The sequence below is a fragment of the Belonocnema kinseyi genome, chromosome 1 (assembly GCF_010883055.1).
Source record: "Belonocnema kinseyi isolate 2016_QV_RU_SX_M_011 chromosome 1, B_treatae_v1, whole genome shotgun sequence".
Taxonomy (NCBI): domain Eukaryota; kingdom Metazoa; phylum Arthropoda; class Insecta; order Hymenoptera; family Cynipidae; genus Belonocnema; species Belonocnema kinseyi.
The window spans coordinates 18,503,254-18,525,474 of record NC_046657.1 but is presented as its reverse complement, the minus strand read 5'-3'; the positions used below and the strand labels follow the sequence as shown (position 1 = coordinate 18,525,474).

Sequence of the window (22,221 nt, the reverse complement as noted above, 5' to 3'; positions counted from 1 at the left end):
TATAGAGATGGCATTACTAGACTAGAACACCGCTATGAGAAATGTATCAGCCTTGAAGGAGATTATGTTGAGAAATAAAAAAAAAAAATTCTTAAAAACGTTTTTCTTGGTCAGGCCGGAAACTTATCAATCCACCCTCGTACATAAATTAAACGAAACATCTCTTTGACTAAGTTCAATCTGATAAAACATAGAATCACACATGTTTTCGCGTCGTTGAAAAATAGAGAAATTGAACCAAATATATCTTTGAATTAAATCTAATAATACATAAAATCACACATTTTTCGCATCCTTGATAAACAGAGTAATTGAAAAAAATCTCCTGGACTGAACATAAATCTTAAAATAAAATATTACGAAATTGAGCTAATTTCCTCATTTTTCAGTATTTTTTCCTAATAAATTTAAATTAAAGCAATATTGATTATATTCTGTTACAAACCAGTCATTAGATGAACCTATTCCCTTCTTCTTTCTCTTTGAAGAAGATGCTTTATTGCATTATATACGTTGGGCGTTACTGTTAAACCACTTTGGGTGATACTAGGACTAGGTACTGTTACCTTATAGTTTTTTATATTGGTGTATTTGTGAGGACTGATACTCAATAAGGTTAAATATCCGTTTCCCATTACACCAAACCACTGACATAAAACTCCAATGTCTTTTGTATTTCCTTGGATATTGGCATAAATGCTGGAATATTCTCTACATTTATACTTCTTCTGGTTCATGTAAGCAAAGCTCAGAACAAGGCCAACAAAACATTTCCTTAGTTTTGCGTGTTCGAATAAGCACCAGTCCCCAATATTTATTGCATTGCATTCTCTAATCATATCAGTATTGTCCATGCTATGTGCATTCCCTGGCAGACCGAAGGAACCGAATGAAGCCTCTAGAAAGTACCCGTAAAGACCCCGTTGGATCATCATTCGGTTCCTTTTTAAAACCAAAAAAAAAACAGCAAGATCAACTTTTAAACTGTTAAAATTCGGGTTCTAAGTTAAATTTTCTATTGGAAACTCACAGAGTTATCGCAATACTTTTTTCAGCGGTAAAAAGTTAAAAAAATATGCAAGATCTATAATGCCTGTTGACTGCTACTTACAGCTGATGCGTTTGAAGTGTAGCAGTCAACAGGCGTTATACGTCTTCTTTTTTTTTTAACTTTTTACCGTTGCAAAAAAATTATTGCGATTATTGCGTGACCTTCTATAGGGAATTTTAACGTAGATCCCGAATTACAATAATTTAAAAGTTGATTTTGCTGTTTTTTTTTAGTTTTTTAAAAAGGAACTGATTGGGGACTCAATGGGGTTTTTACGGATACTTTGTAGAGGCTCCATTCGGTTCCTTCGGTCTGCCAGGGTTATTGGAGTGTAGGAGGCGTATTCAGATTCTCGAATTCTTTGGAGTATGTCGCTGCTTAGTTTGCCCGAATTTTGATCCAAAAGCCAGCAAATCGACGACTTTCGGACGACTATTCCCCTTCCACTAGAGTCGTGCACTAATGTAAAAGGACTACTTTCTGATAATGCAGTTTCATGATTACAATAATCTCTCAACTCCAAATTCCCTTTTATTCTTGACAAAACTGTTAGATCTTCCAACAATTCAGTCTGTTTCGTTGGAACAGTTTGTGAAAATTGAATTTTATTTGGCATTGTCGCCATTTCTATTTCCCCATCATCAGAGTCGTCATTTTCAGGAGCAATATCTACGTCCGGCGAAATACAAGTAAAATCGTTCTTATCCGTCTCTTGTGTATCAACATTCATACCCATACTGCAGATTACTGAATGGGCTTCTCGCTTTGTCATTTCAAGTGTGCCAATAATTTCATTTACACTCGGAAGAGAATTCGTCCCCTCGAAAATCATTCCTACATCCACATCTGCGTCTTGGCATTCGAATTATCCACTTAGGTGAACTACATAACTGAAATGTCTGATTGCAACTGAATGCGTGAAATTCTCTTTAGACAATCTGAAAGAGAGAAATTACCATTGTACAGAGGGTCGTCAGCATGGATCTTAATTGCCTGAAAAAGCTTTTGCAGGTCTGACTGCTGAACAGCCAGGGTATAAGATTGTCGGTATCCTTGTTTCCGAAACATTTCAGAACAGCGTTGATAAGGCTATGAGCATTCAGTTCAATGCACAGAAAAGAATTTCTAGAGATGAAATTGTCATTAACTGAATAATTAGGAGAATTATGCAACCATGCTTGCCACATTCGTAAGAAAAATACGCAGTACCAAATGGAATAGATTCGATTTTGAATATCGATAGTTTTCGACAGATATGAGATCACACAAAAATACATCATTCTCAAGTATGCTCTTGTAGTTTCACCTCTAGCTACATGTTCTAGCAACAGTGTCTAGATTTTGGGATCACAAAGTTTTATAACCGCATCGAAATTCATTTTGTCTTTAGCAGAGACATTTTTTGTATTGAGCAAATGCTTATCTTTTGAAACTTTATCCATAACAATTTTTATGTGGACCACAGAAACGAGAAAATTTCCCATAGACAGGACAGTTGAATTTTTCAGGAAACGCGTTCTCAATTTTACGCCAATATGAACGGTGTCTTGGGTAAAAATAATTTTGGGCAATAATTTTGCATGGAATCCTGGAATTATAGTAAGATTTTCGGCCACGCTGATGTGCTCTAGATCACTTGCTCCTAAGCCTCTTTCGATTGTCATTGCTCTCAGCAAACGACCACCCCATCTGATGAAATACCTACTACAGTTATTGAAGCTTCAAGTAATTGTTTAATAATGTAACGTCATCGATTCCTAACATCATGAGTCTGAAATCTGTTGTCCGTGCCAAATAAGCATAAACAAAATGAAGGACTGTCTATGACTAACAGCTGAACCATAATAATATACAATGAAGAGGCAATTTTGTTGCTCAAGAAATGGTCCTCGATGACTAGCTGAAGTAGCTAAAAAAGTTTCTAGTTTAGGAATTTTTTTTTTGATTATATTGAACACGGTTTACAATTCTAGTAGCGCATTCGCTAAGCCAAACAGATGAAGGCAAACTCCTGGCTGTTAAAAAGTCCTTTAGTTTCATTACGCGACAACTACCTTCAACGATTATGGAACTTGATTTGTTCATAGTGCGAGAAATAGTACTGACTGAGGGTAATGGCAAGTTTGCTGCGAGAGTTTCATACAAAATTTTACCTGATGTCAAATAGCAATATGTAGACAATACCTTCATTGAATCTTCATACTTATAGCCCCGCTTCTTGTTCTGAAATTTTCCTTCTGCTGCTCTTGTTAACATGGCAAGAAATGTAGACTGCGATTCTTCATTTTTTGATGAGTCCAGATCAGATTGGCATAAGTTTTCAGAATAATTCGTCCGGTAATTATTCTGACAGCTCATTCCCCCCAATTCACGTATAATGCTTTTGAAGCTGAGTTAAAAAAATTAATGGATTTATTTTTGTGCTTCTCCAGCTTTGCTTCAGGATTTGTTTCCATTGGCTGATCTTCGTTTCTTTCATGAGAAGGATGATCATCCGAATTTTTAATTACAGTTGTTGGAATCAAGGAGAATGGCTTTGGGGCCAAGTGTATAAAATCAATGGTTCCATTATCGTACTTTTTAATATTTTCTTCCAGATTTGTTTCCATAGGCTGCTCTTCGTTTTGTTCGTCAGAAGGATCATCACTTACATGTTGAATTTCAGTTGATGGAATCGAGAAGGCAATATTATTTTCCGTTCGTGATTTCGAGGAGCTGGTCTGGTTTATACACAAAAACGGTGTATTTTTCTTTATTTTCGAATAAGATTTCGTATTCTTTTGGAGAAAGTGTAAATTGATGTGCCTCTGGAAATTTGAAATCACACATCTTCCGTAGTTGTTCCTCACTACTCAATTAATTAAAACAACATTTCGGCAGATTGAGCAGCTTACTTTGGCCACATACGAACATGCAACCAAAGCATTCTGCGCGTCGACTAGAGCTTTTATTTCCACCCCAGTTTCATCTAATAATTTTTTTATAAATATCAGCACCCAAATTCTCCTTATTGTGCATCGCGAAGGAGGTAATTTCATCTATAACTCTTTTTCTTTCCTTCTCACAGTTAGCCTTTTCACTGTTTGCATTGTTAGATGTATTTCCTGACTTTGAATTTTGATTAGCATAGACGATTTTTCTTTCATTCTTTGGTAACTTCCAACGTTGTAATTTTATGGAATTAACGCGTGCTACTAATTCCGTGATTAAATCTCTATCTCCCATCATAAATTTAAACTTCTCTGGTGTTTTATAAAAAGATCCAAAATACTCTTTAATATCTACTCCTTCATTGAGAAGCAAATAAGAAGTGGGACGATGGTCGTGGGGGCTAAAGCGTAGGCTTTGGACCCACTCCTTCGGCTTGCGGGTTCGATTCCCGCCTCGCACTCTGGAAGAGTCTCGGTGGCCCATGCGGTGAACACTTAACCTAGCAAGGGAGTTGTTCATCTCCGGAGAGTCGTGGGACCGGTACCTCTAGAGAAAAAGGTTTTCTCTAAGTACTTAAAGGCTGTTGCTCTTGGTGGTTCGGAACCCACCTTAAACTGTAAGTCCCCCTTCCACCACCAAGTAAGTGTGTGGAGGGTGTGTAAAGGAATAGAGAAAGTGTAAGAAAAATGTAAACCCTTAGGGGACACATTAGATGCTTCCATTCCATTGAGAAGCAAATACATATCAGTCGAAGCAAATCGTTCTAATTCATCTATTTTATGCGCATTAATCGTCTTAAATGATGCACATTTAACTATAACTTTAACTATGCACATTGAAAATTTACCTTCATTGATTCAGAATGATCTTTTTTATTAGAAGTTTATCTTTTTTATTCCAATTTCCACACTATTATTTTTTAACATTCGACTTCTTATCTTAAAAACTTCACTGTCAAAAATCTAATTCATTTTGGAAATTTAATTATTTTTTAAGTTGTCTTTTTCATTTCAGAAAAGTTTCACGGGTTTAAATGTATTTGGAGTTTAGTTATAACCTTCAAATGTATTGTACATTTTTTAGCGCAAATTGGGATATACGGATATCGGAATGAAATGATTAGAATGGAGGTATTGCTGCATGAAAAAGGTGACAAAAGGGCAGTAGCATAGGTGAAGGGGGTGTTGGGTAAGATAGAGAAGAAGAGAAGGAAGAGGAATGGAGAAGGATAGATTGTAAATAGGAGAGAAAGTAGATGTAAGAGAAATGTAAATATTGCAAATAATAGTTAAGTATTAGGTGTTAGCCGCGGAGAGAGAGGCTGGTAATGCGAGGCATAGCGACAAGAGCGAAATGCGTGCGAGGCGAGGCGAGGGGCAGCGAGGAAGGTTAGGCTATAGGAGCGAGCGGATTAGTTATAAGGTGTGCATGGATAGTACTTTGTAAGACGTAGTTGTAAGAAAATTCTGTAAAAAATGGAAGTGTAAGCAAGTCAATTTTTTAAGGCCAGCAGGCCGAAAATAAACGTTTATCTCCATACTTACTACCACGACTTACCACTGTATTTTGCTTCTCGCTCTCAAGCCATAATTGACACTGAATAACGGCGATTGCAACATGCTTACAAAAAAGGTGGAAATCATATGATTGCCGCAGTGACTGGCCCCTCGGGAAAAACGCTAAAATTTTTCACAAATTGCAATGCGACTTTAAATATAGCGTGTCCGTGGGAGGCAGCTAGAAACCCTTTTATCTTTATTTTCTTAAGGTTAATTATCGACCTTTAAAAAGGTGTGCGGTATGAAATCGGGCACCAAAAACTAGAACGATCAAAAAGTGTTAAAACTATGTTCTGCACACCACACTCGTGTAGATAAACTGAGTTGTTTTCATAAAATAAATTTAAAAACTGGAAAAATCGTTTTTACATAGGTTATACCCTAGCGGACCGAGTACATAGTATCCCTTCCGTATTATGCAACAAAAACTAAAAAAAACATCGAGTTGGGCATTTAACTTGTTGCAATTCGGGTTCCACATTAAATTTTACATTACTGCAATAGTATTTTTAAAGTATTAAAAAGTTTTTTAAAAAATGTCATAAACTTCTGCCGAAAGTGACTTCAAGCGCATGCATAATCATTTCAGTAGCATATGTTGCCACTTGTGGCGCAGCCTTGTTTTCTCAGGTGTCCCCTGTATGGCACTAGCACCCAGCACAAATTCTTAGTTACTGACGGATAACGCCTATCAACTGCTACTAAAATAAGATGTGATTCAAGCCGCCTTTTGCCCATGTAAATGACAGGTATTATTATTTTTAAAGTTTTCAACGCTGAAAAAAAACTATTAAAATTACTCCATGACATTCAAATGTAAAATTTAACGTAGAATTCGAATTGCAACAAGTTAAATGCGCATCTTGCTGTTTTTTTAGTTTTCGTTGCATGATACAGAAGGAATACTATGTTAAACTTTTAATTTGTTTAACCAAAAATAAAGAGGAAGGGTAATTCGCATGAAGAAACACAAAGATTTTTCTGATACAAATAATTATTCTTTATTCAATAAGGCCTGAGCTAAACTATTCATACATTTTATGATTCTAAACCCTATTCTGGAGATATGAATCAGAGTTAGACATTTGAATTGAATGTATATATAAGTGTTCCTGCTATTAAGTATACAGTGATAATTATTATAGAAAAAAACATGATTGATTTCGTAAATCATCTTTATAAAGAAAGGAGGTTAGTTTTGAAAAATTCTTACATCCGAAATCATCAATTATATCCAAGGTAAAAACACTAACCTTCAAGTAGTTCCTAAACTAGAGATATTGCGTCAATTTTTCAATTAATTTATGATTTTATAGTAAATCAGAACCTTTAAAATAATACAACACTGAAAAAATACGAATGTCTTCAAATAAATCACATGATCAATTGATTTAGATTCTAGGTTAGTCCCTTAGGAACCAACGGCAGCGCTTTAGCACGCCTAGTGGCACTTTCTAGTACTGCTTTGTACTGTATTTTTGGTTGGAATCAAATAAATATTTTTATGAATTCGAATAAACAGTTTGTAAACAAATGCATTCCCTACCGAAAAGAATCTTTGAGTATATACTAAAAATTCTTTAGGTCAAAGAAGCTCAGAGAAATTCTCCGCAGGCACTCAGGTAGATATTTTTAAAGGTCCAGAAAGCTCGTTCAAATGGTCTGAAGGCTTTAAAATATCCTTTCCGAAATTGAAATAAGAATACGATCATAAATAACAAGCAGAGAAGCTATCTCAATAGAGTAGCCGACACTCAAGGGTCCTTTGTTAAGCTTTCGGATTAAAATTTAAAAGTAGATTTTCTTTAATTTCATAGTTAACAGCCTAAAACATAATAATTCGGAATCTACGGGATTCGATGACTTCAGATATCTAACTTTTTTTTTAATGCTTAAAATTGGAATTAACAGAACGTTTCTCGTAAATGGAATGAGATGCGCCAAAAAAGACAACATTTTTGAATTCAATTAGACAATTGTATATAAGTTATAATTATAAATAAGTATAATGAGAAAATTCATCAATTAAAAAAAAGTGTTAATAATTTGAAGAGAAATTTAAAAAGGGAGAGCGGATTAGCCACGACCGACTACTGTAAATAACTCTGCCCGCCCGGTACGTGACGAATACAAAAGGAACATTATATTACCGTCGCACCATTCTTAAAAGGACCACTAAAAGGATCTGGAAAAAGACCCAAATTTTTCAAACTATCTCCGAGACTATTTTGTTTTAAATCGACTTTGTTTATAGACTCAAATGGGCCAGGCTATTTCGCTAAAGAAAACCCAGAGATTTCTTTCGGTAGGGTTGTTTAATAAAAATCAATTTTTTCTTTAAATAAAACAAATTGTACTAAACAATTTTTTTTTCAATCGATAAGGCAAATAGTTTCCATTTCTTAAAATTAAATAAACGTTTTCTTAATTGCAGCAAAAAATTTGTTTGATTCAATTATATGAATTCAAATAAATTTTGTTGTTTGTTACAAACGAACATTTTTTTGAGTGTGCTTAGAGATGATGTATGACTTATGCGTAATAGCAAATATGCCGATCATCGTCAGTGAAAATCGATAAATAATTTCAATCTGTTATTGGTTTCTAATTCTATCTCATTGCGACGGCGCTCACTTACCATATCCTTCACCCTGTAGAAAGAGTCGAAAGGCTTCACTCACTTTACCGGGCTGTTCTTCTAGCACCATCCCGCAATCTGAGATCTGAAAGATAACACATATTCTACTTTTATTATTTAGTGCATTTTAACTGCTATTTTAAATAAAGAGCCTCATAGATAGTTTATAACTTTAGTAAAATGTTTTTTAATAGAGTGGCGTTAATACTGCTCTCTCATATTGAAAATGAGTATCCGCTAGTGATCAATTTTTCTAATGTTAAAGATATATGCGTAGCATAGTTCAGAAAAGGATACAAATGATGAACTTACTCGGTATCGTAAAAATGAGCTTTCTAAAGATGCGAAAATACAATTATGTGTATTTTGCAACAATTCGTATAAACGAACGTATGAACGAGCTCCCTGAACCATACACGGCAAAAAAATTGAGCTATGGCAGGGATATTATTCCTTATTATATCTAAACATTTAGCTGAAAATGAACGATAGAATTTAGAAAGATTCCTGAATCAGCGAAAATGAATATCCTTGACCATTTTCCATATATCGGGGGATATCGTATGGTCAAACCCCTTATAAGTATAGCTGTAATAGGGGTATTGAGAATAGGTGTCTGATGGAATTATCGGAAGAGCACCGGTGCATTATGGGAGCAGCGAAATAAAATGACAGCGGCCTAATCGGAAGCAGTGACAGTTCAGATTTACTTTGGACAATTAAACGCTTTTTACCACTTAAAATGTGCGGGAATGTTAATAGTATATAGAGTTCCTGATGCGGTAATAATACTTTACATTTGTTTCGATTGTATGTGATAACTATATTGAAATATCAAGAAACGCGATAAAAACAACAAACTTCAAATTCATTTTCGCGATACTAGACGAAATATTGGCTACTGTAAGTTAATATATTTCTATAACAACTAAATTTTGTCTAATCTGAAGATAATACAATTATACCTAATCTGTCGAAAATAATAAACTCTCAAACTTAGCAATTTTGTCCAAATTACTGATTTACAAGAACAATGTACATAAAGTAACTAAATGTTTAACTCTTTTAATTAAACGTTTTACCTAATCTAAGCGGACACTTTCTTTGAGTTTAATATATTCTCGATTCACTCGTTCGCCTCAAGACCGGTCAAAAGGACTAATTTCAAATGGACATACATGTAAAAAATTAGCCTATGTAGGCGAAAAGTACAAAAGACGTTTGTTTAAACAATTAAAAAATATGTTAAATAAAAAATGTTACTGTTCATCTTCATGAACTGTATTATTTATTCGAAAAATAATGCATCTTCAGGATTGACAGGGGGAAAAATTGTTTCAACAAATAATAAATTTTCATTAAACTTAAAATTAGTTTTAAATACTTTCCCCTGAATATGATTAGAAACTTCTTTCTTAATTTGAAACAGTGGAATTTCACTGTAAATCAGTGAGACACTATCTGTAGAACACTATATGTATCTATCTGTAGAACAATTAAATCAGTTGAATCATTCGAGTATAGAGTGCTATTTTCTATTTTTTGGGTTACTTTCGGGGCACAATACAAAGTGGTTGGTACTAGATAAAAATGGCAGATAAATTATAATAAATAAACAATAAATAGCAAATAATAAATAATAATAAATACAGGTATAAAATTCATATTGTCAAAGATTTCATAAAGATTTAAATAATTTCACAAATGTTACCAAATATTTCGTAAAGATTTGTAAGGATTTCCAAAAGATTTGACAAAGATTCCAATGATTTCTTAACGATTTCCAAGATTTCACAAAGTTTTTAAATATTTTGGATAGGTTTGAAAGATTTTATAAAGGCTTCAATGGTTTTCCAAAGATTTCACGAAGACTTCAATTATATTATAAAAATTTTCGATATGTTTCCAATATTGTACAAAGATTTCAATAACCTTGCAAAGATATCGCAAATGCATGAATGAATTGCCATTAATTTAACAAAGATTTAAAAAATGTCACGAATAATTAAAAATTTTTTTCAAAAGCTTTTAATGATTTCCTAAAGATGTAAAAGATTCCGTAAAGAAATTTATCTATCTCGCAAAGATTTCGGATACGATTCCGATAAGCCATAAGTGAAGTGTTTGATTTCTTAACACTTATATTAGACAATTATTGTTAATAGAATAAATCCGAATTTTAACGCGGATCATATTGACATTTTTTACAGGGAACATATGCAAGTTGGTGCTGTTAATGGTACGGGATTTTTCCAAGCTAGGCGAGATTAGGGACAGGACAATGACAATCTAAATATCTTCGAGAAGGTGGCGACGCCTACCGCCAATAATGAGAGACATAATGTAGAATCTAGAGGGAGGAGGGTCTCAACCCTTTTTGTTGATCTTATTGCTAGAAGATTATCGACGTCGTGATGCCTTGATGGAACGAATAATGTCTAACGAAGTTTCGTTGCAAAGAAATCCTATTCATGTTAATAATAATGAGAATTCAACTTCAATCCCGAGTTATTGAGCCATTCTGGACCTGTCAAAGGATATTGGTGACTTTGATGGTAAAGGTGATAGCGTTAAAGCTCGCGAGTGGCTGTTTTGTATCCGAAGTATAAATGAATTGCATCAATAGCCGGAGTTCATTGTCTTGGAAACCTCGCGCAATCACTTAAAAGGCCCTATTCGGCAATTGGGAAGCTCATATTTTTACGCCAAGGTCAGTTTGTGTTACGATGTGAATTTAAATGTGTCCAATACGAAGGAGCAAGTCCTTGAAACATGAACGTCTTGATGAACAGTGGACGAGAGAATCCGGGGGGAGGGGGGCAAGGATTTTAATGCGAACTAAGGTAAAACCTTCGAAATGGGAGCGACTAAATTGGATTTACACAATAAAACAGCTTCGACAAAAAATCCAAAAAAGGAGCAGGATGGCAAGAACCTCGACCGTCGACCACGATTGAAAAATTTAAAGCGGGAATTGAAATGGGATGATTGCAACGGGTTTCATCATATCTCCAGAGACTGTATGGATGATTGCAGATAATTAAATTGTTTGAATTACAATGATTCTGGATGCACGAAAAGGCACTGCACTGTCCCGCCTACAGTCAAGAAAGCATAAGTAAATTCAATTGGTGTTGACTGCGATCCGACCATTCGCTCGCAAGTTTGAGCGTGCCTGGGGCGCGCGATTGTTGGTTCTCGCGCTTCGCGCTCGATTATGTATTTACCTCGAGCTACACGCTCGGACTTTATATTTTCGCACATTCTTCCGCAAACGTTTTAAAATTAAGACTCAAAACATCCACCACTGTAATTTTGTGATTGTGAATTCTCTTTCGGTAAAAAAGCTTAGCTCGAGAGTTTGAGCGCACCTACGGCACGCGACTGAGGGAAACCGCACTCCGCGCTTAGTCTTTTCATTTCTTCCGCATTCGCGCACATACCTTTTAAAATCACAGGTGAACGGACCGACAACTGTAATTTTGTGATTTTGAACTCTTTTGTTAAACCTCTTTTAGCTTTAACGAAGACACTGTCATCACGTATCTCGTGCTTCGCATTCGATTTTGTCCAACCTATCAACTTTTCTACATTATACACAACACTTTTATATCAATTATAATACATTTTTTATGTAACTCTGCCAGGGATTACTTCTTAAAAAATTGCAAAATAAAAAGCAAATTGTATTTATCATGATTATTTTTGTATTTGTTTCTTATTTTCCTCTAAATTGTATTGTAAGCTGCTCTGAAATATATAATTACAATTCGTAATATGCTTAAAAATTAAATCATACTAATTCTTTTTTCCTTGTTTTCATAATTAAAAAAAAATTTTAATCTGGTTGTTTACGATTAAATAAAAACTACTGCGCATCTGCATAGGGTTTAATACAGGAACATATATAGGGTCCTATATGGGATCCTATGTCCTCTTTCGTCTTTTCTGTCCTTTTTCTAAAAATTTAATTTTTTATTTTTAATCTTATTTTTTACAATTGAAACAAAATCTACTCGTCCTATCCAAAAATGATAATTAACAAATTTATACATCTTTTCAGGCGAACATTTTTGTCTGTTAATTTTAATTTGTACCTTTAGTCGTTTTTTCAAAAAAATTTAATATTTTTATTCTGAACGTTATTTTTTATGACTAAAGCAAAAACTAACTGTCCTATCAAAATTTATAGCTCTTTTTTGGATGAACAAGTTTTATCTCATTTTTTCTCGTAGCTTATATCGAAAAGTGATTCATTCTAAATTTGCAGTTCTTTCTAGGGCGCGCAATTCGAGCTTTTTCATTTTTTTCGTATCTTGCATAATTTGACGAAAAAATGGAATTTTTGGATTTTTCATTATTTTTGGTACGATCAAATTTAGAGTGTTCAACTACTCGACCAAATTAAAAAAGTTTTTATCATAGTCCTGTAGGGCTTTCAAAAAGCAAAGTTTTTCTTCTCTTGACTTTTTTTCAAAGCATGCGTGGTTTGGCTTAAAATGTTCATTTTATTTTTGTTATTTTGAAAATGCTCTAACTCTGATAATTCTCTTTTTATAAAAAAATTCAGAAGGATAAATTGTTTAAGTTTTGAAGTACTATGAACAACCATGCATAGAATTTATACATCTGGAAAAATGTGGTTTCAAAAATTTTCTGTACGATCAAATTTTGAATTTTCAACTTTTTGACCAAATTGAAAAAGTTTTTATCATAATCTTGTAGGGCTTTCAAAAATCAACGTTTTTCTTTTCCGTACTTTTTTTCGTATCTTGTGTTGTTTGACCTAAATCGTTCATTTTAGTTTGTTTTTCTGGATTTTGAAAATGCTAAAACTCTAGTAATTTTTGATTTTTCAAGAAAAGTCATTGGGAAAAATTGTTACATTTTTTTAATTCTATGAATAACCGTATAGAGAATTTTTGAAAACTTTTAAGAAAGTGTTCTTAAAAATATTCAAAATGTGCCCACTTTTTGAATTTTCATCCAAAATGGCTGGCTGACGAACTTGACCTTTAGTTTAGGACACTAAACGAGTGTACCAAAAGGCAATCTAATAGATTAATTTTTTCAAATGTTGTCGTGTTCACAGACAGACAGACATACAGACACGTTAGTAAAAACCTGTTTTTCGGATTCAGGGGGTCTCAAAACTTGGACATTTAACAAACACGGGGGGGGGGGTCAAATTTTACACAAATCTAATACCTTCTCTAATGAGAATCTAAAAACCGGTAGTAGATGGAGTAATACGGGATGTATCAGTGGATTTCGGAACGTTTGATTGCACCATCAAAGCCATGGTGGTTTTGTCCGAAAATCTTCAAATGTTACGCGACAGTATAACATTCAAAGGCTTTGGTTCACAGAAATACCAAACGATTTCGCCTGGGATTGTGTACTTAGATATTTCAGTGGATGTTGTGTTCCTTGAAAAAGTGGGTTTTAGAATAGTGCCCAAAGATGCTCAAGCATTAGACGTGATTGCGGGTTGTACGTTCACAGACCATCCGCGAGTGATCTATCACAGAGAGGGTGATCAATTGATCCTCTCCGCGAATTGCTAAAATTATTTAACTGTTCTTAATGTGATTAATTGCGTACTCGAGGACATTACCTCAAACATGATCGTGAAACTACCAACTCTTTCAGTTAATTTTATTAGTGTATAAAGTGCGGATTACATTCACGTCCTTTCGATTTTCAACTTTAAGGACGCATAGAAAGAAATCTTAGAAGGAGGAAAAATTTCAAGAGGAAAATTATTAACGATTCCCATTCCGATGCCAGCTGTTTCTGGAGAAGCCGTCACCTTGAAATATCTGCACGCCGGTGATTATAAAAACACAGAAGATTGAGGACTTAGTACAGTTAATAAATAGGTTCTGCGATACGGTATCGAAAAATACTTTTGAATTGTGTTGTAAAAATGCGATGGAAATGCGGATAACTGAAAAACCCGGAAGTAAGCAGGTAAGTATTAAAGCTTTTTCAGCATGTATTAAAAAGCATCTAATAATGAAAGGTATAATTATGAAATAAAAAGAAACAGGTGTTTGTACGGAAAAATTAATATTCCGTTACCTAATCTCGATGATCACTTGGCTATGTTAAATGGCGCGGAACTGTTTACAAATCTCGTACTAGCTAATGGTTAATTGCAAGTTCCGATTACAAAAGAGGATCGTCACAAAACGGCCTTTATTACTCCAAAAAATTCGGGGGAGTTTACACGCATGACATTCGGATTAATAAATTCCCCCTTGTATTTCTCGAAACTCACGTCGAAAGTCCTCCCTGGTGGACCGAAGGATCCAGAAGGAGCTTCTACAAAGTACCCGTAAGGACCCCATTCGGTTTCCTTTTTAAAAACTAAAAAAACAGCAAGATCATATTTTAAACTGTTGAAATTCAGATTCTACGTTAAACTTTCTATTAGAAACTCATGGAGTAATCACAATACTTTTTTTGCAGCATTATAAATTTAAAAAGATGTCATTAACTTCTGCTGGAGGTGACTTCAAGCACATCCATAATATCTCAAGTTGTATGTTGCGCGCGAAGTTTAAAAATAACATTCTCTTGCATCGCAGCGTTTTTGTCTAAGGTTTCCACTGCATGGCGCTAGCATTCAGACAAAATTCTTAAAGTTATTGACGGAACGCTTATTAACTGTTACTAAAAGAAGATGCACTTGAAGGCGCCTTCGGCCCATGTAAATGACAGGTATTTTATTTTTTAAAGTTTTTAACGCTGCAAGAAAAAGTATTGCGATTACTCAGTGAGTCTCTAAGGCAAATCTTAACGGAGAATCTGAGTGGAAAAAATTTTAAAGTTGATTTTGCTGTTTTTTTGTTTTAGTTTTTTAAAAAGGAACCGAATGGGGACCCAATGGGGTCTTTAAGGGTACTTTGTAGAGGCTCCATTCGGTTCCTGCGGTCCGCCAGGGCTAGAACGGTTGAAAGATCATTGTCTTCTTTTTCATTTGGATGACATCCTAATCGCGGTTAAAGAATTGCCAGGTCTTAAAGAAAAATGAATTCTTGTTATGAAAGTGCTAAGAAATGTACCTTTCTTCCTAAAGAAACAACCTAAACAAATTCTTATTAGTGTTTTTTTATCATAGAAAAAATCGTTTATTTGACACTGGTTGCTAATATTTTTGATAAGAGTCATAATTTGTAACAAAAAAGTTAGCATGAGTTAACAACTATTGTTTTCATAAACATTTCTATAAACAAATTCTTTATAAACGAGTTTTTCTCATAGCTTAATTGATTTTTCTGAACAAAAGTGATTCACAATTGTCTTTAAAGCCATTTATATACTTTAAGCTTTATCAAACATAAACAATATAGATTGTTTATAACAATTTAGTTAAACAAGTCTCCTAATCGGCCGTTTCCTCGTAGAAAAAATTGTTTTTTTCTTTAATAATTATTAGAGTGACATTTATTGCGGTGACTAACCAACGAAACTAAATAAAGAATAGTTTATATGATTGTTATAAACAATTTTTTTAACAAAACTATGATTTATTTTTTTACATGCAAAAAGGACGGTTTTCCATTGAAATTATCCGACCATAAACTATCAGTGATTCCAAAATTGGATATGGGACATTAAATAATAATTTGCGTAATTGTTAATAACAATTTTGAGAGATTATTATAAAAAACTTAAAATAAATAAATTACGATTCAGAACTCGAATTATTTTTAGATTTGAATTGTTCTATTAGTTCATCGAGTTCTTGCTCTTGAGATTTTTCGTGTGTTGAACTGTCCAATCTACTTGATATCCTTGTTCCTGGCTTCAGAAGCTTCCTCGGAATACATACCAATTAGCAGCATAAAATTCTCCATAACTTTTCCCCATGTAGCAGTATTTTATGAACTGAAGAAGGCATGTAGTACCATGGGTATAAGTTCACATACAGTTTTGGTGTCCTAAAAGCATACTTGTTGAAAAAGAGAAGAGGAATTTTTCTGCTACTAACTAACATTTGTAGTATGTTTCTAAACATTTTAATGAGTTCATTATTTACTCCAGTTATTTCTGACACTTGATCAACATTCGCGAAAAACCTACAAGCCGTATTAACATAATTAGAGTTGCCAGATCCTTGACTTGGTTGATCAATTATTAACCCCATCTTCTTTTGAAATTCGTTGCAAATTCTTTTCTTAGCTTCTTTCATCGTTTCTTTATCCTCTTTCTTGCATATGCTCCATTTGCAGATTTGTGACCAATAAGCAATATGTAGTATGCACTCCATGAACCTAATCCAGGCATGCAAAGTAGAAAGACCAAATTCTAAGCTGGATACAATTTATTTCTTCTGCTTTATACGCTCTAGATGATTCATTTGCGATAGTGTCGCTTTGCAAATGTAGCAGGTAGAAGATGATGGAGTGTCAGTGATAGCTGTACAAACTTCTCCATCCAACATAGTCAGCGTCATTTCTGTTGTCACTATATACACACCATTAGTCGTAATAATTGTTGTGGGTCTTAGTTTCTGAACATGTGTCTTAATATTTTTGATTTCCGATTTCGTTAATTCCTTTGTTTCCTTTGCATATTTAATCATGATAGGTATACAACGTTTTGGCGAGGGACTATGAGGATTCATCCGAACTGTTTCTCCCGTGTGCTTTACCCTCAACCATATTGGCACCATTGATGCTGTGAAAAAAGTCATCGGTCAAATCGTTGTTATTAAACTTCTGATTGTATTTTGCATCAGTTGACAGTCCATCGATGCCATATTTAATTTCAAAGTCCAAATAAATGATATTCAATTTATTCTCTGAAATGGGAAGGCATAAATTCGGATTTTTAAAAAGACGTTGAAGAGTGTGATCAATAAGAGACTGAAGCTCAACCATGGCTCCTTCTTCCGATATTCGAATAATTGAAGGATAACAATCTTTTTTAATCTCTAATACATTCACATATGAAGGATAAATGTCAGCCTTTCTTTCTTTGGCCTGTAAGTGAATAGTAATATATTGATACTTTGATAGTCTGACCTGTTGCATTAAAGCTAAAGCTTTTTCTAAAGAGTATGGCACATATGATTCAAAGTCAGATTTACCTGAAATGTTTAAATTTTCAGTATCGTCAGAGTTAAAAAGAACGACTATAGCATTTGCATTTTTTTTTCTTCCACTCTTTCGTAAACTTCGCAGAAATGCATCCTGTATCTCAGAAGCCGTAAAACTCTCTTCAATGGACATTAATTTTCGTCTCTTTGTCGCAGCAGAAGCATCTTCGAATTTTGTATTCGAACTTTTTCTTCCTCCTTTTGATTTTATCCCAGAAAAAGTAACAACGAAGTCAGTTTTTAGCCACTTTTTGAACCTCTTTTCAAACTGACTTTTTATACTTAAACATTCTTTCCATTTTTTCTGAAATATAGGTAAAAAATACAAATTCAAATGATTAGCTACTATTTCTAGATGTCCAGGATCAAGATTGCACTCAGTTTGCATGAAACTTAACAAACCTTGCACGCCAGTACTCTCATTGGCAATAAGAAAATCACAAAGGACCTTCTTACCTACCTTGAGAGTATCCATTTTTTATTAGAAATAATAATACAAACAATCGAAATGTACAAACCTGCAGAAGATATTTTAAAATGACGCCAAAAGCAAATCATATAAAGATAATTTCAATGCAGCCTCTCTCAGTTATATAAACGAAAATTATGATTTCTCTTGAGACAGCGCATGCGAGAGATACCCACCTAGCGGTGAACCTGGAATTGTACTTTTTAGTTAAGACTCACTTGTTCTTCATTTGTTTTTCATGAAGTTACGTACAAAAGAAATGAAAAATAAGTGACTTCTGAATACGCAAGTACAGCGTTATTGCACCTTATTTTCACTTGTTCCGCATTTATTTTTCGGAAAGTTGCATGAAACAAATGAAAGATAGGTGACTTCTAAAAACGCAAGTACATCCTTATTGCTATGGACAGTTTGCTACAAAAATTGTTATTAACAATTACGCAAATTATTATTTAATGTCCCATATCCAATTTTGGAATCACTGTTTGCTTATTGTCGGATAATTTCAGTTTTGTTAAAAAAATTTTTTATAATAATCATAAATTATTCTTTATTTAATTTCGTTGTTTAGTCACCGCAATAAATGTCACTCTAATAATTATTGAAGAAAAAAACATTTTTTTCTATGAGGAAACGGCCGATTAGGAGACTTGTTTAACTAAATTGTTATAAACAATCTATATTGTTTATGTTTGATAAAGCTTAAAGTATATAAATGGCTTTAAAGACAATTGTGAATCACCTTTGTTCAGAAAAATCAATTCAGCTATGAGGAAAACTCGTTTATAAAGAATTTGTTTATAGAAATTGTTTATAATAATTAAGTTAAATATTATTAAAATTAATTATGTTCTATGTATGCATGTGCAAAACTTCCGGCTGATAGTGAGTTTCTATCTGTATTTTTTCTTGAGATAAAAATTCACAAAGCCAAAATGGTCAATTTTGTCACTATATTTGCTTATATATTATTGCTCTATGAAAAAATTAAAAAAAAGCAAACCACAATTCTCTTAAAAATTAATTGCTGAGCATTTCTAAAAAAACTTTCAAATCGGTTAAGAAATACGTCCTGTCTTTTAACGTTAGAATACGCCATAAGTGAAACGTTTGATTTCTTAAGGGGTCTACCCACTCCAGACGCGAAATAATAAGGCTATTTTCAAGTGTTTTTTTCATAGGTTTAAATTACAGATTTTGATATATAAGGTATTAGATTTGTGTAAAATTTGACCCCCCCCCCAGTTTTTGTCAAATGTCCACGTTTTGAGACCCCCTGAATCCGAAAAACAGGTTTTTACGAATGTGTCTGTATGTCTGAATGTCTATCTGTATTTCTGTATGACTGTATATCTGTATGCATGTCTGTCTGTGAACTCGATAACTTTTAAAAAAATTAATCTATTAGATTGGCCTCTGGCACACTCTTTTGGTGTCCTAAATTAAAGGTCAAGTTCATTAGCCAGCCATTTTGGATGAAAATTCAAAAGTGAGCAACTCTTGAATACTTTTGAGACTATTTTTTCAAAATTCAAGAATTCTTTGTACCGTTATTCATAATATTTAAAAATTCGAACAATTTATCTAATGACTTTTTTCATAAAATAAAAAATGATTAGAGTTACAGCATTTACAAAATTTAAAAAAAACATGAAAATGAACCTTTTAAGCCAATTAAAGGATGATATGAAAAAATGTTAGAGAAAGAAAAAGTTTGATTTCTAAATGCCCTAGAAGATTATCATAACAACTTTTTGAGTTTTCTTGATAAATAAAAAATTCAAATCTTGAGAGCATACAAAATAATGGAAAATCCAAAAGGTAGTAGACCGTATGTGTCAGGTTTAAATCATAAAGAAAACATTGGAAATGAGCCAATTCATTTGATGGAAAAACGACAAAAGTTGCAAGGGGTCATTCACAAAATACGTGATACGTTTAAGGGGGGGGGGGGAATCTTTGGAAGTATCATTCTCCATATAACGACCCATGGAAAAAGTATCATGAAAAGGGGGGGGGGGTCAGAATTTCCTGAAAAATGTATCACGTAATTTGTGAATGGTCCCCAATAAAACGTTAAAAAATTTTTTTTTAAAGAATGCGCATTTTTTTAAAACGGGACAATGAAACCTCGTATGTTTTAATACCAATGCAAGTTACGAATTATAATAATAGGTATACATTTATGGGAATGCTATAAAATTTCAGCGATAAACTCGAGTGCCAAGCACGAGATACGTGATGAGAATATATTCGTTGAAGCCGAAGGAGCTTTAACAAAAGAGAATCCACAATCACCTAATTAATGTTGTCGATACTTTAACCTTTAGTTTTAAAAAGTCTATCTGGAAAGGTCGAGCGCGTACTGCAAGGTAAATACATTATCAAGCGCGAAGCGCGAGAACCAACAGTCGCGCGCCCTAGGCGCGCTCAAACTTGCATAAAAACGGTGGTTGAAAAACATAAAAAAGGAGGGTGTTGATGATTTCTTTGGGGTGGATAGTCCTAAACAAAAAAATGAAGCGGCTTTAGATTCAGTAGGTGAATGGCTATAGCGCATATCCTATGATTTTTGATTGTTTTAAAATTAACAAGTTTGCTAGATTTTCAAAAAATTGCAGAAGAAATTCAAGTCTCAAGAAAATAAGAAAATTGGCAATAGATCCCTGGAAAATTGTTTAACGATGTTTAAAATCATTTTTAAGAGTATATTTAAAAATATTTTAGAACAATTTTTGATGTATAACTTAATTTTTCTAATTGATTAAAATAATATAATTTTTAAAATTGACAATTTCAATTTATAAATTCAACCCCATTAAGTATAACATAGTTCCTATAAGAAAAAATTTATTTTGTAAATTTTATCCAGAATCGTCAACATAAGGTACATGGAGTTGAAACTCAACATAAGCTTTCAAAATTCGCAATAGAATAAGAATAAAAACTTACTTTTTAAATATGATCCACATAAGTTTGTTTTATAAAATTCAAAAAAAAAAACCCATAAGTGTACAATTTCTACCCAGAAGTTAGCTATGCATATACATTTGAAGTTTGTGAAAAAATACAGTAATACTTCCAGTGAAAACCTGAAAGAAGACCTGGATATCTGTCAGCAATATCTCTTGGAATTTTATTCATTTTTTAAAACAATTAAATTGTTATCAAAGATTTTGTCTCAATTATAAATAAACGTATTAGTCGGAAAGAAATTTCAAGTATAAAAATTTCAAGTATGAGAAAAATTGTAATAATGTGAAAATTTGGTATTACGTTTAAGTAGGCTATTGGGGAATTTTTAATCTCTTTAGAAAATACTCGTTTTGTACAATAAAAATATTGAAGAGGTTTATATCTAGGGCGGGGTAATCATAAATTTGCCCGCAATACCTTTGCATCCACGGCTACTTGGGTACAAATTTTTGTCAGTTTTATAAGTTTTTGTAAAATTTTCTGGTACAAAAAAGAAAAAGATTTGAAAATTATCCTAATGACATTTTAAAATTCTATAAAAATTCAAAAAATTATATATTTTTCAAAATTTTCAAAACAAAAGAAAAAAAATTGTTGGATAAGTTAAGAAATATTAACCCAAATTTCTACTAGATGTAAAATATATGTATTTCGAAACTGTTCTCATGAAATTTCTTAATTAGACAAAAGTACAAAAAGCTGGATCATTTTAAAAAATATGCATTTTTTTAAGAGATCCGTCAGTTTAAAACATTGTTTTTAGTAGATTTAAACAAGATTTACGAATTATCTTCATAAATTTCTACAATTCGATTTATGGCTGTAATTCCTCATCAGTTTATATCACAGTTTTAGATTTAAGTTATAATATTGATACTTGGAAAAATGTAGTTAAAGTGTACGCATTAAACGTACGAAAACCAGCGCAAAGCGTGAGAGCGTACTCTGGCGCCTTGGTTGCACTCAAACTTAGCGCGAAGCGCCTTACGCACAGAGCGCAATGAGAATGTGCCCGCGCAGCGGGCATATCTTTTTTCATTTCTACGCATAAACTGTTGGGATACTGTATGAAAATAGCTTTGAAAAGTGCCCCAGAACATTAAAGAATCTTATTATTTCGGAAATTATTAAACATTTAGGAAAACGTTGAAATTGAATGTATTCCCAATAGCACATCATTTGGACTTATCAATACAAAAAAAAAGAAAATTACAAATTGCATTTTTTATCCAAATTTAAAATTACTTCCAAGGCAGATGCGACTTTCATCGACAGTGCAGTTTCGTAGTGCTTCACGAAATACCTTTTCGGGCTATAAACAATTTGAAATTCGAATTTTTAAAACCAAATTATCCAATTATATTGAACAATTTTGAATGCTATAATAATAACACAGGCCAACAAAATTTGACAAAGGTCCGGAACCAGAGACCAGACCTAGTATACCCGAAGGTTTTTGCTGCGCTGAATCCGAATCCGACCTCAGAA

The 22,221-nt window shown here is 33.3% G+C and overlaps 1 protein-coding gene across 2 annotated transcripts in view; it reads right to left on the bottom strand.

The window, feature by feature from the left end:
• Positions 1–7,952: 7,952 nt before the first annotated feature.
• Positions 7,953–22,221, bottom strand: part of LOC117178386 (protein NDRG3-like) — a 193,235-nt gene continuing 178,966 nt past the window's right edge. For both annotated transcript variants that reach the window (XM_033376045.1, XM_033373222.1), the window contains one exon: positions 7,953–8,264. In XM_033376045.1, the coding sequence (XP_033231936.1) occupies positions 8,172–8,264 (93 nt within the window). In that variant the 3' untranslated portion in view covers positions 7,953–8,171. The remainder of the gene's footprint in view (positions 8,265–22,221) is intronic.